We start from the raw sequence: 16323 nt of genomic DNA, 5'->3' as shown, positions 1-16323 counted from the left end.
TTAATAATAGAACTTCCCCACCATATTTAATTTAAAGGTTATATTGCCTCAAAATATAAAATTGTATTGAATTAAATTACACCAAATTTCTATTAAACTAATGTCTAAAAAAAAATTATATAACTTACACGCTTGTTAAAACACGGATAGCCAATGAGATTATACGAACGCCTTAAACATGTTAAGCTAATTTATGATTTATATTCATGGAAAAAATTATCACGTTTCCCGAGATTTTATTGGACGAATAACAGCAGTCACTGTGAATAAAGATCTTCAAGATTGCTTGAGATCAAAAGGCTGAAATTGTTATTAATTAAATCGTTAAATCGCATCATTTTGTCTCTAAAAATATGTGTTAATGAGGTTTACAACTCACCTTCCCCTGGTGGATTCCCATCCTGGTCCCTCCACTTCCAGTCGACTCCCCTTACGACCCTCGCACCGACCACCATGTGCTTCAACAGCTGCGACTTCACAAGCCTCCTCTGTTTCCTAAGATGCGCCTCCTGCTCTTTGTGTGCTTTGCCCATGTCTTCACTTACGCCAGTTACCTGTCCGTAAATCTCGAAACCAGACAAACTCAAGTAGTGTGTCTGACCCGAAGCGTTCTTTCCCGCCTGCTGTATCCTGACATGCCTCCACCCTTGATATTCATCTGGGGAAACCTCGATAGGCCAGGTGGCCGTGCTGCCGGGATCGTTCAAAGACATATCATGAATGTGAGTGTAGAGTGTCGTCCAGGTCTGGCCATCCCTCGACATTTGGAACTGCCAATTCCTAAGGGCGGATCTGCCGTAGCCACGTGCATGTCGTAGGGTGTAAGCACTGGGAATGATATACACTCCTAGGTCGATGCTGAACCAAGCACGGTTATCGTCATTTGTGTGACAGTTGAGCGCTGACGGGTCCCGAGACAGAATGTCTTCCACTCGACCGTAAGGCAGATTTCTGCTGTCTGAACTCGAAACGGTAACCAGGCCATACTGGCCTGGATTAACCCACTCGGAGCTAGTCTTTCCGTTGGTGCCGATGAAGTAGATCAATCCATTTTCGTCGAAGTCATGAGAATGCTTGAACGTCTGATATTTGGGGTCTCGCAGCTTCTTTAAAAACTGAAACGAGCTGCGATCATAATCATACCATTGCTTAGCTACCATTTTCAAGAGATATCTTTCCAACTGCGCGACAGTCGCGAGCGGCTCCATTTTCAGACTTCTACCGGTGCGGTCAATCAAAGTGCTTTCTCCTGAAGCTTTCTCCAGTCTGAACCGCAAGCGTCTTGTCAAAATCTGCAGACCATATCCGGATCCCGGGTTATCGTAAAGGTAAACAGGTAATTTTTCGATGCTTTCGAGCACCGCTATAAGTTTATGGACTAGAATGGATATAGAATTATTATCGTCGTTTAACCTATTCTTGAAACACTGCTTGAAAACCTGCACCCTTTGCTTTTGGTACTTGTTCATCTTGCTCGACTTTAGGCCTTGATCCCAATAGCTGGTCGACAGCAGAGAGAGCAAAGCTTGCACTAATCCCGAACTGTGCAGCTCATAAGCAGAGACCACACCATCTTCCTTAAGTATCTGAGTTAAATCGTCCAACGCGTTGTGTAGGATTTCCCTCCAGGAATTGTTGCCTTCGCGGTTATTGCCGTAGGAGCATTGCTTCTGGCAGGCACGTTCTATTTGTGCAACGATGTTTCCGAGCTTGGCCACGATGCCTCTCGGTTGTGCCTGAGCAGCTCTGAAGTACTGCTCGTAGATTTGGTGTGCGAGATACTTCACTTTCATCTTCGTAGCTTCCAGCTTGGAGCGTAGGCGTTTGCCTTTTTTGGTCGTCCAACCAGCGGAGAATTCTGGACCTAAAAAAGCACATTATACATTTTTCTTTTCTAAAAATAGCGGTATTTATTTATTCTTTTATTAATTAATGTACGTGCCAAACAACAAATAAATTTTAAGGTTTTTTAAGTTACATTTCAGGATGAGTCCCAAATTTTTGTCCGAAAATCCCGAGATGCAATCTCGATTCCAAAACATTGAGTTCCCTAATATAATACTATTACACAGTAAGACAACTCTTTAAAATTTTACTATTACATCCCTAAGTATCCACTTACCTAAACTAGTTTCAGCGATAAATGAATGCTTTGTGCCCCTATTCGACTCAAAGATAAAGCCAGGCAAGTCCTCCCGTAAGATTGTTGTCTGTTGTTGGCCATCACAATTGTGTATGTGAATCTCAGCCTCCTTTCTGGATGTCAGGGACCAGTTGCCGACTACCAATCGGGTCAAGCCCGGTTTTGAAAGTATTGGTATGGAATTGTTAGTACACCGGACGGCGGCTCGAGCCCTTTGCAGTTTTTCCAAGAATTCTCCACGGTTTTCTGTTAAATAAGTCTAATAAGCAGAGCTTTAAGAAAGTAAGCTGACCAGTCAGATATTTCTAGCGCATATTTGTTAGACAAAAAATTAAATTTGAATTGTTTTTCTTTATAAAATCATTTTATAACTTTGTTAAACTAACGTGAATTATGTCTGACTTTGGTAGCTTACTTTTTTGTATCATATGAAGAACAATAAATTACATTATTCAATATATTATACGATTTATTTTGTTTAAAAAAAACTTTGCGAGTTGTGTTCCATCAAGACGACTGCGGAGGATAGAGGAAAAAGACCTAGATACGTCTCAATTATTGAGTAATAACAAGTTCTTGTGAAACATTTTAATTTAAACACTAATATAATACTTCACTGTCCTCTGCATGTCTCATGTACGTAGATGTATGCATGTAGTTTTTAAAATAGCTTTTACTGTAAAGTTTGTCTTATTGTTTGTGAGGGGCTACTCAAATTAGATTCATTGCCACTTTTCCGAAATCGAGTCTAAAATTTTTACAAATTTTAAGCTATATCTTGGTTGTTTTGACGTTGGGACTTAATATGTCAGATTTGCTTCCTCAAGACATCTAATGCAGCCTCATTCATCTCCTATTATTTCTTATTACCAAGATAGGTCACTAAAGATCATTAATGGATTGACTTTGAGTCATTTTTGAAGTCCCTCATGGTACTTGGCCAGCCTCAGATAGTTTATATGGTCAAAAGGTTTTAGTAGAAAGATTGGTTCAATAAATAGGGTGTGCCAAAAAGAATCGAATCCCTAATAACTTGTCAGGACTGAATTCTATATAAAAAAGTGATTATATTGCAGGAAACTACTCTACTATATGCTCCAACTAACGTTTAATTACACCATCAATTTCAGTTAGATACGCAGCTTTTACTTCTACTATTGCAGATAAAAATTGTAGGATATCAAGAAACCAATATTAGTAACCTTGTATTTGACCTTAAGTTTCAAGGTCAAACAAAGGTCAACTTGAAATTGAGAAATTTTTCATAAGGATAGTTGCGGGGTCCTTTGATGAGAAGCTATTTTGGGAGCTGATATCTAATCAGTTAGATCAAATCCAAGGTCACCATTTCAAAATTTTACAAATTTTGCTTGAAACATTTTTATCGAGTAATTCAGAGAAAAATTAGGTTGATCTCCAAATGACCTGCAAGGACACAACGGAAAAATATGGTGTTCCATTTTGATATTTTCAAGTTGACCATGGCTCGACTTTAAAACTTAAGATCAAATTCAAATTCAAGGTCAGCATACTGGTTCTTTTTCATCCCACAACTTTCATCTGAAACTTTTTTTATACGATTCAATCCTGGAAAGTTATTGGGGGATTTATACCTTTTTGCGACATTCTGTTGTATATGTAACAATTTTATAGACATAATCACGTCAAAAGGTAACACAAGCCTTTAACCACTACATTTTATTATATTTGTTGACAAAACAAATTGACTAAAATGAGTAAAATGTCATCCATATATTTTTCCATAGCGTAATTAGTAATAACGGGTAATCTCATTATTGAAATATGTTCCGTTTTGGAATTGTACAGGATCGAGAAAATAAGCAGCAATTTAAGCAGGATGATTATTTTCTTGTTTCGAAAATAACTATGCCACATTTTCCATATTCTTTATAGTTCTGTGACCCAAACTTGGTTTGTCACCCTCCAACGAAGTTATCACTTCCAGTACTGGTTACTGGACTTACATACCGGAAACTTTGTTGGGAAAGTTACTATGAATATTCAAAGTTTCACAAAGCTTTCAACATTTCTTCCCAAAAATTTTTCAAAAATGGAATTTTCCAGAAGCAAAACGTTTCCTTTGCCCAATTCTAGAAAAAACCGCAAAGAACATTGACATGTTTACACACTAAACTGAAACTTTAAGCAATTTTTCAGAGAAAAAGGTAATATTATGATAGTGTCAAATACCTATTAATTGCTGGCAAAATACTGGTATATTTTTGATATTGTGGTATTCCAAGTTTAGAGCTGTTTAAGCATATATATTAAGTTTATTGCTCTGGTATTGTTTAAAAATATAAACCTGAAACAATATATATATTATTTTTTTTTAAGTTACTGATGTTCGAATATATAGTTGTCAGGGCTTTGCCAACCCGAATCATTGAGTTGTAGTATTTTTTTGTTAACAAATACATTAAAATTACTATTGTTAAAACAAAAAATGTAATTTCTACAATATTTCTCATTTAACTAAATCTGAGGCCTAAAATACACAGGTTTCTAATGGAAAAAGATCGTTGTGTTGTACACATTTGCTAAATTTGAATCAATCTGATTTCCAATCCTCTATCGCATAAAATCACAAAATTCTAAGAAAACTGTGTATTTGTATCCACCGAACACGTCAAAATTCAAGGAGCCCCTATTGCAAGCAGGATCATTAGAAGCACCGGGGTCATTCGTAATTGGGCAAATAAGGGTAAAATCCGAAGCCAAGTAACTAAGGGTAGAAGCAGTTTAGCGACTAAGTGTTGCGGGAATAGTTTAAATAAATACAAAAAGCGGTCTTACCTTCGGTGGTGAGGCTGTCCGCGGCCCGGCTCTTGCCTAAATTCGAGACAGACAAATCAACATGACGGTTGCACACAGCAAACATAACGAAAAAACAACACAAAAAAATGGGGTTTGAAATGTATAACTTTTACAAGAAACAGTTTAACCAAAGTACCCCAGGAGTATGGAACACATTTCAGCTACACTTTATAAAAAATAACAGGCTGTTTATATTCTACATTAAAAATTTGATCAGTTATTAGTTAAACCGCAACACTCTTCAGCATTATGTAATCCTTCCGAAGCACAAGAATTTTGTGTTCCTTAATTTGTAAATTGAATATTTCAAATAAATGTTCAAAGTCAAGCTAATTAAAAGCTATGATAAAAATAAGTAAGTGATTAGATTGTGTACAAAGTAGGCCAACTTTAACACTTCTTGGAAGTTTCTAGAATTTCTCGAGCTGGCAAAATCCCTATTTTCGAAAAAAAAAAAAAAAAATAACGGAAAATTACATTTTCATATCTTGATTCCTTTAAGAGATATAGGGTTTTACATTACTGATTTTCTTCTATTATGTCAAATAACTTTGCTAAGCCTGAATTTAGTTATTCTGGCCAGTTATTGGACGGCCTATCATCTCCTGCTAGCTTGACCTTGACTTTTAGGTACACTGTGTATATATGATGTCCCATTTAAAGAAACACAAGTTTAACTTATAACTGAAAATCCATAAGTTACAGAAAAATATCTCACATGTAACCAATTTTATTAAATTTCACAAAATTTATATATTGTTGAAATAAAAAATTTTGCATAAAATTTCAAAAATATTTGAAATTATCACTTGTAACCACTTAAGCTTTAAGAATTCGTATAAAATGAATGAAGTTTTTTCCTCAAATTATTTTTTTTTGTTTTTAGTTTCTAAAACTGAAATTTTAGAAGGATCCTTTGAAATGTTCAATCATGTGGAATCTCAGAGCCTTACAATGCTACAGGTCACAAAATTTTACAAAAAATTTACAGAAATAAAAAATCACGAATAAAAGATCTAAAATGAAAAACGACTGAAGATATCAGAATTTGGTCTTTACTATTCAATTTTTCTGGAACACTGAGCCCAAGACATCTCACCTACTTTTTGTCCATTTCAAGAAAAAAAAGAAATTCCCCCAAAAGATATCGGAATTGGCTCACACTGTACATTAAGTTCTAGTAGCAAATATATTCCGCACAAGTGAAATAATTCGTTTTATTTACGAATACCGCAAAAGATTAGTCATTAAAATACACAATTATCCTTTCTCTAAGTAAAATATGAAAGGAAATATTAGTTATTAATATCATCATACGAATTTGTGCAAAATTTTGACTAAAAAAAATTATATATAAATAATCACAATTTATTTGTTAAAATAAACCAGTCTAAAAGTTTCCAAATTACTTTAAACGTTTGATGGAAAAACAAAAATTTCCTAAATTTATACTTTACTAATTTTAAAGTTACAAAAACCAAAAAAATACAAAAACTAAATTATGCACAAATTCATTTCTTATCACTCGCAAATCACTCCACTAGGATTAGGGGTTAACTTTTTTCCATAGTAAGTTACATGGTAAAACGTATGTGACAACGTGAAAAGAAAAAAACACACAACTCTCCTACTCTAACGACTTACACAACTAAAGGGCTGAATTGCTAATTTACCATATAATCCCTATGGATTGAACATCTATAGACATCAGAAGCAAATCAAGATTGCTTAGATGAGAAGTGTGGAAGCCAAAAAAAATATATGTACTAGGCGTTTTACTATGCAAAACAAAAAAAAAATAACCATGCATCTCTGCAGGTGAACTCGAGCGACTTACCCGAAGTGTCAGCTCCGCCTTCCGGAGACCCGCTGGAGTACATCGTTGCAAGTTTGCCATCCAGTATGAATCTGAACCAGCCGTTTGATCCGTTTGATAATTCTAGGGCGGCGGCATCCGACCAGATGTAGAGGCAGTCCCTGCCGCGGCACACCGACCAGTCCCTCCAATGGTAGGCCTTGCCGGGCAAGATCTCCTTCGCATCCTCGATTTGACTTGTTTCACTCGTTTCTGTAAAACGTTAATGCATACTTTCACGACTTCGGAAACGTTGTTACGAATTTTCACATACCTTCTACGACTGGCTCGTTCTCATCGTTGTCTTGTGCTTCCGGCGGACCGGCTAAGCCTTGAACTTTAGTGAAAATTCCCAATCTCGCAAAATGATCTAAGAATATGTCCTGCGATTTTGTCATAAGATCTTGTATGATAGACAAGACGATAGAATGGCCATCCTCGTCCTCCTAGAGCAAGGATATAGACGCATTACGGTTATAAGATAATCTTCTTTGGGAAAAGTAAAAGCAACAGGCTTCTCTAGGACAGTGTATGAAAGCGTAAAAAAGGTGACTGTGTACTGCAAACTTTCAAGTAGCGAAAAAAAAACCAAAACAAAACGTATATTTAGAATTATAAAATAGTGAAATTTAATAGTTAAAATTTTCAAATATCTTTTACCAATTTAGAAGTTGCAAAAAAAAAGAATTGTGAAAAATAAAACCACAGCAAAGCTTTAAAAAATATTTCAAAATTAATAAATAATTGCATATCTGTTATTAAGATAAAACTATGTATAAGTACAAACAAAAATGGTATAGTTTATACCCAAGTTAATTCAAATTTTGTTTGGTAATATAAAAATGTATGACATACAAAAAGAAAAAACAAAAAATAAACTAGATGATGAATATGATTAATTATTTAAAAAATTAATAATGATACAGAATGATTTAATTTTTTTTAATGAGACATCTCGAAAAAGAGTATTTATGGAAAATCACTAATACAGGGTGTTTTGGAAAAAAGTAGCATAAATTCAGGTGGAACATCAAAAAATAAAAAGATCTTTTTGTATGGACCATAGAGGTCCATCGTCTTTTGTGTTTGAGACAGGGTTCAAATATGAATTTTTTAAATCAATTGTTTTTGTTTTAATAATGTAGTTTAGTGCAGATAAATTTTTGAGTGATGAAACGCTTTTTGAGAAAATGAAATTAACTCTTATGTTAAACCAGTTTCTATTCCAACTGTTTGGAAACTAATGAGCCATACTTCAGAGGCACCTTCCTTGCATGAAAATAAATAGGTTTAGGTCAAGTTTAGCACTTTCAGAAACTTATCTGCAGTTCTGTCTGTATACTGTCCCCATTTTTTTTTTTAAAGAAGCAACTAAAATTTTATTTGGAAATATCATTTGTCGCCTTGTATCTAAAAAACAAAAGACAACAGGCCCATAGTCTATAGGAAAAATCTAATTTTTTGGTGTTCTATGAGATTTTTGTAAACATACCAGAACCATAATAGAAGCAATTATATCGGTAAATTTTCCAGCGTCATTATTTTGCAATTTGTTAAAAAAATGTCTCGGCTTGCAATAAAAAAAAATACGCAATTCCTTACTTTTTTTTTTTTTTGGGGGGGGGGGGGGGTGGGAGAGAGAGAAAAGTTTCTATTAACAGAGGTTTTAAAAGAATTAGTTTTTGAGATAGAAGATATTAAAACTTCTGAAAAACATCGCATTTAGGCAAATATTTCGAAATATCCTAAATGAGATTAATGAAACCAGACTGGTATCAGTGACGTGCCATAGCAAATCCATGTAATCGCAAAATAAATTAATGAAGTCACCGATAGTACATTAAAAAAAATGTAGACTGATGTCCTATTCTCCCAAGTCTTAGATTAATATCAAATCGGCCTCTTTTCTTTTGGTAAAGATTTATTTTTTAAGGTGTTATTCTAAAATGTTTTTTTCCTAATACAAAATATCTTTATCAAAATTGTACTTGCAAATAAACTAATACACTTTTTTTGTATTCTTATTTATTTTTTTTTGTGGAACAAATACTTTTAAGCGCTATTTTCAATTTGTTGTCTCTCGGAAACTAAGCCTGTTAACACATGTTCATAGGAACTTTTCCTTTAAAATAAAAAAGAATCTTGAATTTTATTACTGGATTGTACATCTGTACATAAAAAAAATTGTAATAACGAAATAATAAAAAATTTATTTGATTTTTAAATCAACAAAAAATAATATGACTTCAAACATGTACTTTACGATTCAACTATAAAGGCAAATTAATTTGAGAACACTTCAGATATACTACGGAATTCTAAAATAACAGAGATGCAACATGTAAAAAGTTTTCTAAGCTGAGGAAACGACTTAAAAAAGGGCATAGCGACAAGCAGTTAAACTGACCAGAGAGTGATATGGAATAACACGTCTATCATGCACGTAAGCACGTATCGAGCGAACAAATAAACTTAAGGGTGAGACGGCGACGCTACGAGAAGTGACGGGCCAGCAATAACTCATCTGTAAAATTTTGCCATTATCAGGCAAGCAATGCTGTCTTACAAAGGCCTACTGAACAAGTCCCAAAACAGCAAAAAATACTCCTTACGCTCGCCTGCTTTAAACAAATATTTTAAAAAATATATATGACCTTAAATTATTAGTCTACATTCAGCAAAATATGATTCTTGGCAACTAATAGACAAATAAAAAAAAACATCATTTTTAGACTTACTGAAAAACATTTTTAATTTTTGTTCGATAGAAAACTTAAGACAATAAAATCGTTCTTTATTTTTTTTAAATTTTTCCCGTTACACACTCCATTCCATTCCATTGCACATTCCTTTATCGAAGACGTTTTAATGTTTTAAATTAATTATTGAAAGCGACAGTTTGGAAAAATAATCTTAAAAAAAATTTTGTAAAACAATTTTCGAATTTTCAAAATGTTGCAAAGACTCGAATAAAGCATCTAGATACTTGAAAATTTTTTTACATAGAAAAGACCACTCATCCTTTCAAATGGTATTTGAAATATTGAAATTGGTTGATTAGGACGGCCACAGTAAATTTTTAAAGTTAACACTTTTTTTTAATTTTAAATAATTAGATTACATTTATCAATTTGCAAATTAGTTTTTATTATTACAATCATTTAAATAATTTTTGTTTAAACAAATTAAGAAAAAAAATTTTATTTGGAAATTAATTTTTTTGTTAAATACAGATAAAATTAAGAAAAAACAGTACTTTAAAATTATAATTTTTGAAAAAAACTAAGTTGAAAATTGATAAATGTAATCTAATTGTTTAAAAATTAAAAAAAGTGTAAACTTTAAAAATTTACTGTGGCCGTGCTAATCAACCCATTTAAATTTTTCAAAAACCATTTGAAAGGTTGGGGCGGTCTTTTCTATGTGAAACATTTTTCAAGTATCTAGATGCTTTATTTGAGGCTGTGCAACATTTTGAAAATTCGAAAAAATTTTTTCAAAATTAAAAAAATATATTTTATGAAAACTATCTAACTGATTTTAATTAAATTTGGTGTGTTGTTACATTATACTCTAGAGTTTTTTTTTACCAAAATTAGAATGCCCTCAAAGCAATTAAAATATTTAAAAAAATTATCCAAAAAACTTGATTATTTTGCTTTTCTTTCATCAATTATTGCTATTTTGTAACATCGGTAATAAATTTAAACATTTTTAACTTACAATATTGTGCAAAATTCTTCCAAAATGCATAGGTTCCAAGATATAAATAAAAAACTCCGATAAAATAGGTATTTTTGAAAATTTTTAAACATTTTTGTAATTTTGAAAATGTTCCAGACCTCGCCCAGTTCTAAGGATCTATATATTTATTATGTGAGTTGTATTGAAGGTAGTCCAGAAAAAAATTGCTTGCCTCCTCTTACATCCACCTCGAAACAGATCCGCCCTGGTCTAATACTCATGTAGATTAAGAGAAAATTTTCCAGTTTTTTCCACATTAAAATTTGGGTCAATTACACTACAAGCAGAAGATCGTCTCAAATTCAACATACCTCGTGAAACAAGTAAACATATTTCTTGAACACTTAAAAACATGGTTAATAAAGTCTGAATAATATCATCCTCTTACTTTTCTTCCACAAAAAAAAATATTTTAGGTTACTTCTTCCTGCACAAGTGAAATTTTTTTATTGAGGCCCTGATCAGCGCATCTCCATCCAAGAGCACTGAAAACAGCTGAATGAGGTCTAAGCGCGGTATAAGAGATGAAACTGCTCATTTACGTGCTGTGATGGAACTGGTCCTATTGTCCTTGTTTATAGATATTATCTTAGTAATATTATCCAAATAAGCAAAATATTTTTTGTACTTATACCAATAAATTTAAAACAGGAAGTGGTTACAACAGAAGGCATTGATGTTTTGTTTTTAAAATTGTTAGGTATTTAGCTGATAAATCAGAATAAAATTTGAAACCTGAAAGTATGCACCAAATAATGCACAATATGATAAACATTATTACAATAATAAAAAGTAAAAACATACTGACAAACTGTATTCGTTTAAAGCAGGCGAGAAATTCATTTGCAAACTAGGAAATTTTTCCTGTTCCCTTATTCACAACAATAGTATGTAACCTACCTCGTTATCCAACACCGTGGCGATGACCTCCACGACTTGGGTGCCGAAATTGGGGCTGGACTCCAACGAGCACAGTTCCTCCAGCAGATTCGGCTGGATGTAATGTATCATCTTCCTGATGAGCCCCAAGCTCGCTTTTCTGACGCTGGGCAACATCGTCGACTGAAACGTGGTGCAGAATACGGGCAGGAGTCGCTGCAGATAGACGGGGGCCATCTCAGGGTCTCCACGTGGTTCGATGGAGTCCTCACTGTCAGATTCCGATTTTCTAGCTCTGTCTTTATCTACGGGTATCATCCATTCGCCGGGCGATTGTAATATCGCGGCGACTTCTCTGTGCCCTTCGTCCGCCCTTTCCCTCGCCTTATCTAAAGGTGTTTTGCCGTCCTCATCTCTTAAATCGGGATTAGCACCGTGACGGAGCAGAACTTTGGCTATCGCAGGACGACCAAAGCAAGCGGCGTAATGCAAGGAAGAGCTGCGCTGGCCCTTGTTGACGTCTGCGCCTTTTTCGCACAGATACTCGACCATTTCTTGGGTGCCAAAGGCCGATGCCCAGTTGAGAAGGGTTTGGCCTACGTCGTCCATGAAATTCACCTAATATACAGGGTCCGTATGAAGTCAATTGAGAAAAAGGAAAATATGCAGTAGAATACGTAAAAATATTAATATTTCACTTTCTCATACAAAAATCTATCAAGTTTTAGAAAGGTAATATCAAATATAAAATTTTGATAAATCAAGTCAATATTTTAACTGTTCGAAAACAAAAAAATAAACATATCGAAATATAAGCACCAGACAAACATAAAAAATAAGATAAATTATTTTAGAAAACAAACAGTATATAAATTTATAAACAAACATGTTCATTGATCATTGAACTTACCTCTACTCCTCCGTTTTCGATAGCCTCTATCAAAGCGTCGGTGTCCTTCGATCTGATGCAGTCTATGAGTTGCCTGTGCGATTTCTCAGCCGCCGAATCCATACGTCTTATCCTAGACATGAGCTGTCCGGAAGATCCCCCCGATTTACCTAAAGCCCTACGCCCTTCGAATAATAGCACCAATAGCAAATCCACTAATCGCATTGAGTCTAGAGCGCAACGCTCGTCTCCCTTCAATGACTTCTCTATAGCATCCAACAGTTCCGATCTTAATAAATCCTGAAAACAATAACGTCAAAAGTTGGTCAAGGGAATATTATTGAAGTTCTTACGTGTGTAATTGTAGGTGAACCTCTACAAAGCGTCGACAAAAGGCTGATAATTGTCGAAACGGAAGCGGCGTTGGCTTTGGAATCTGGAGCTGCCGCAGCGGCGTTATTGGTAGAGGAAGCTTTTCCCGGTGTGTTCTGGGTGCCGCTTGCCGTTGACGGTCCGGCAGCGTTTGATAATCTACTCAGCAATTCATTAACTAATCCTGAAAGATGACCACATTTTATAAAACACACTAAAATTCCTAACAAAGTATTTACCATGTTGTGCTAAAGGTGCGGGGTCGACTCCCCTCCTGGTGAACCTATCTGCCACGGAGGCGAAACACCTCAGAGCTCCATCCGCGACGTGGGAGTCTTCGTGCCGCAACAGAGTGCTAAGTGCAGAAACGCAAGTAGGTAGCTCGGCGTCGGCCGGCTCCAGCTTGGTGCATAGCCTGGACACGACCGCCATGGCTGAATGGAGAGTGTCTTTGTGTACACGTTGACCGTTGTCCCGGATAAAGGGCAGGATGCAGCTTAGACCGCCAGCATCGAAAACGGCGCCCGCTTCTCTAGTGCATATTAATTCTAATACCTGCAAAAATAAGAGTCTCTAAATTCACTTACTGCTTCATTAATGATGTAGAAGGTTGTCAGTTCCTATGAATATATGACAAATGGACTATTGTCCATCTAAAAATGCTTGAGAGTGGAACAACCTAATAAAATGTCATATGTAGTTCTGAAATTTCCCATTAGGAAGTCAAGTTAGCAACTTCATGTAGTCCATATTAATTATGACTATACGAAGCTTTTCTATTGATTTTTAAATTAATAAAACGTGTCTCCATCTGCATATTGACTACATACTACATATAAACTAATTACTTTGTATCCTTTTTGGAAAACCACAGACACCTTCGCCTTATGAACTGTAAGTTGTTTAGAATATAAATTCTTATTAATTATTTTCTTTAAAATATCGAGTGCCTTCTTATAACTAGTGTTTTTACAACTTACCTTAACACACTGCTCAGCTAAATCTTTACTAGTCCTAGACGATAGTTCAGCTACTACGAGACGGTTACATATAGCTTTAACGGCGCCATCTATTGCGACGATTCTCCTGGTGCACTCTGCGGACACGTCCAAGTAATAGGTGATGGCGCGTGCAGTGACTTCCAGAACATTTTCGGGTGCCTGTTCATCTAGAAATATGCGACAGAGGGCAGGTAGGAAAGTGCGGGGTGGACAACTTTCAAAACAACGGTCTACGTTGTCTGACATAAGGAGCAGCATGCAGAGCTGCTCCAATGCGATGAGCTGCATGTCCCTCTCATCACCCAGGCCGCTGTTCAGCCATTCCAGTAGGGTCTCTGGATCTGGATCAGCCATCTACAGATAAAAGAGAAACAAAACGTAATAATCTGGCTACTGTACTAATAAATTTTTGTAGTTGTTTCTCTTTTATTGTCTCAAAAACGTATTTTATTAAAATAAACCTACTATACCAACTATACTTGTCAAACCTATACCAATAATTACAACTACTACTACAAAAAAAGAAAAAACCCTCGCTACGGTAAAAATTGAAAGAAAACGCTGTTTACTTTTGGTCGTTCTGAACATATTCAGAATATTTATCAACTTTTTCTAATGGCAGAAATAGTCTAGTGATTTTGTTAATAAAATAATTTCTAAAGGTTATTTTTTCAGTAATAATATATTATTTGTATTAGCAAAAACTGCGTCTAGAACCTTATATATCCTACGTTTTAACAAGCTTATTTTTTCCTAAAAAAAAACCGGTTTGGTTCCGACACCTAATTTTTCCGGAAATCTATGACTTTTCGCCACAATGATCAATCAGGTTTACTTACTATTTCTTTTTAACAAATTCCAAAAATATAATATAGTTGTAACTGTTTTAATCTGTTTTTGTTATTTAAAATTATGTCTTTAAATATTGGTTGATTAAAATTAGAGAATTTAATCAGATAACTGAAATCATTTTGATCTATATTTATTGTAACAAAGCAGCATTTACTTGTGACCATCCTTGATGCAGTGCGTGTGCAAATACGCGGCAGTCAGAGGCCTTTTCCTTGATTTAAATTTTTTCAAGACGGAGACAGTTTATTACCGACAAAGGTCTTGCTTATCCACAATAATACGTTTCCTCGTTATGCTCAAAACATGCAAAACTAGTTGGAATTCCAATAACCTCCTTATTCCCCTGATTTAGCACACATTGTTGATTGACGTTACATTTTCCAGTGACTTTAATATTACATTTGGTTATTTCACAACAAACACAAAACTTATCTGATTACCATCTGAACTAAATCAACCCAATATATTTGTCAAACAAATACCTCTAAATCAAGCTATTGAAATACAAACGGAAATCCACCTGTTATAAAAAAACAAACTTGAAGTTCGTTTATCACTTAAACGGTCAATAACATCGATGATTGAACATTGAAAATATTTGTGTTAATAAATAAGCAAAATCATTAGTCAGTGTCGGCTCGCGAAAATTTAAAGTGAAACCGGCTGTTAATTAAAAAAAAAATTCCAGAGTAAAGATTCTTAAAAGTTGAAAATATAAACAAATTCATGAGCACCTACATGTTTATTATTTATTGCTGCCAATTAATTTAATCAGAAGAAAATCACAATATAAGTACTCCGGAAAGAACAATTAGCCTTTTATGGACTTGTAATAAATATATACCTACCTGTGGCGATTTGACGTATAAAAAGTTTCTCATCCTGTTTTTTTATTGTTGAAATCAATGAGCGAAGAATTCACTTAATTGGATTAAAACAATGTGATTCTGGATAATTAAGTCATTTTATAATTAAGGAAGTAATTATTTGGTTCTACACTAATGTGGATTCTGAAGTCATAATTGAAATCATTTTTATACTTAATTGTAGCCTCCCAAATAATGTTCACGTTTTTGTTTTGTATATAATCAAATCACCATCATTTAACTTAGTTATTTTACTTACAAGGATTTCTTCAATTGAAATATCCATGTGCACATTCGACGCGTTGCGATTTATTCAAAAAAATCTATACTTTAACCGTACTTTCTGAACCAACTGCCACCAACTGTATAGGTTCTGAAGCATGAATATTTGGATGTTGGTATGTATTTACTTTACCTTTAAAGATTTGCGTTAATGACACTATTATAGTTTCGGGTTAATAACCCGATAAGTTACAATTTTCCGAAAATATGCTATTTAAATTAAATTCACCTTAATTTTAGATCAGGTAACTCTATTGCCTATAGTAGGATCATATTTGATGCAAAGTAATAAATCATTGCCTCTCAAGCGATTCAGTGCAATACGGTTTTAAGGGGTTTAGAAATTGAATAATTTTTTTATGCATTACGAAGGGATGAACCCTTGTTCCTACAAAAACTCCTTTATTCTCAAACTATTTATTTTAAATGTAATTTGTTTTTAAATTCCACGTATGTACTATATTTTACCTCTGTACGCGCCACTGTTGTTTACTTGTTTCTTGGAGGCGATCTCTGATTTACGACCAAGCTCGCCAGGTTAGTATTTGACGTATCACTTCGTACACTGGATGCACATGAGCGACTACAACTACTACCAGAAC

General features: G+C 34.4%; 1 protein-coding gene across 7 annotated transcripts in view; it reads right to left on the bottom strand.

Moving 5' to 3' along the window:
* Window positions 1–16323, bottom strand: part of LOC108917494 (E3 ubiquitin-protein ligase Ufd4) — a 41133-nt gene that overhangs the window by 13108 nt on the left and 11702 nt on the right. For 4 of the 7 annotated variants that reach the window (XM_018724134.1, XM_018724142.1, XM_018724128.1 and 1 more), the window contains exons 3-13: window positions 13701–14075; window positions 12960–13275; window positions 12702–12904; window positions 12370–12648; window positions 11481–12077; window positions 9244–9360; window positions 7111–7282; window positions 6819–7049; window positions 4961–4996; window positions 2123–2389; window positions 380–1864 (exon numbers count right to left, since the gene is read on the bottom strand). In XM_018724134.1, coding sequence (XP_018579650.1) covers window positions 380–1864; window positions 2123–2389; window positions 4961–4996; window positions 6819–7049; window positions 7111–7282; window positions 9244–9360; window positions 11481–12077; window positions 12370–12648; window positions 12702–12904; window positions 12960–13275; window positions 13701–14075 — 4078 coding nt within the window. The remainder of the gene's footprint in view (window positions 1–379; window positions 1865–2122; window positions 2390–4960; window positions 4997–6818; window positions 7050–7110; window positions 7283–9243; window positions 9361–11480; window positions 12078–12369; window positions 12649–12701; window positions 12905–12959; window positions 13276–13700; window positions 14076–16323) is intronic. The other 3 variants (XM_018724156.1, XM_018724183.1, XM_018724173.1) reach the window with 2 other exon arrangements.

The sequence above is a fragment of the Anoplophora glabripennis genome, unplaced genomic scaffold (assembly GCF_000390285.2).
Source record: "Anoplophora glabripennis isolate ALB-LARVAE unplaced genomic scaffold, Agla_2.0 scaffold3, whole genome shotgun sequence".
Classification (NCBI taxonomy): Eukaryota; Metazoa; Arthropoda; class Insecta; order Coleoptera; family Cerambycidae; genus Anoplophora; species Anoplophora glabripennis.
The sequence above is the reverse complement of the archived record's forward strand: the minus strand, read 5'-3'. Positions and strand labels throughout refer to the sequence as shown.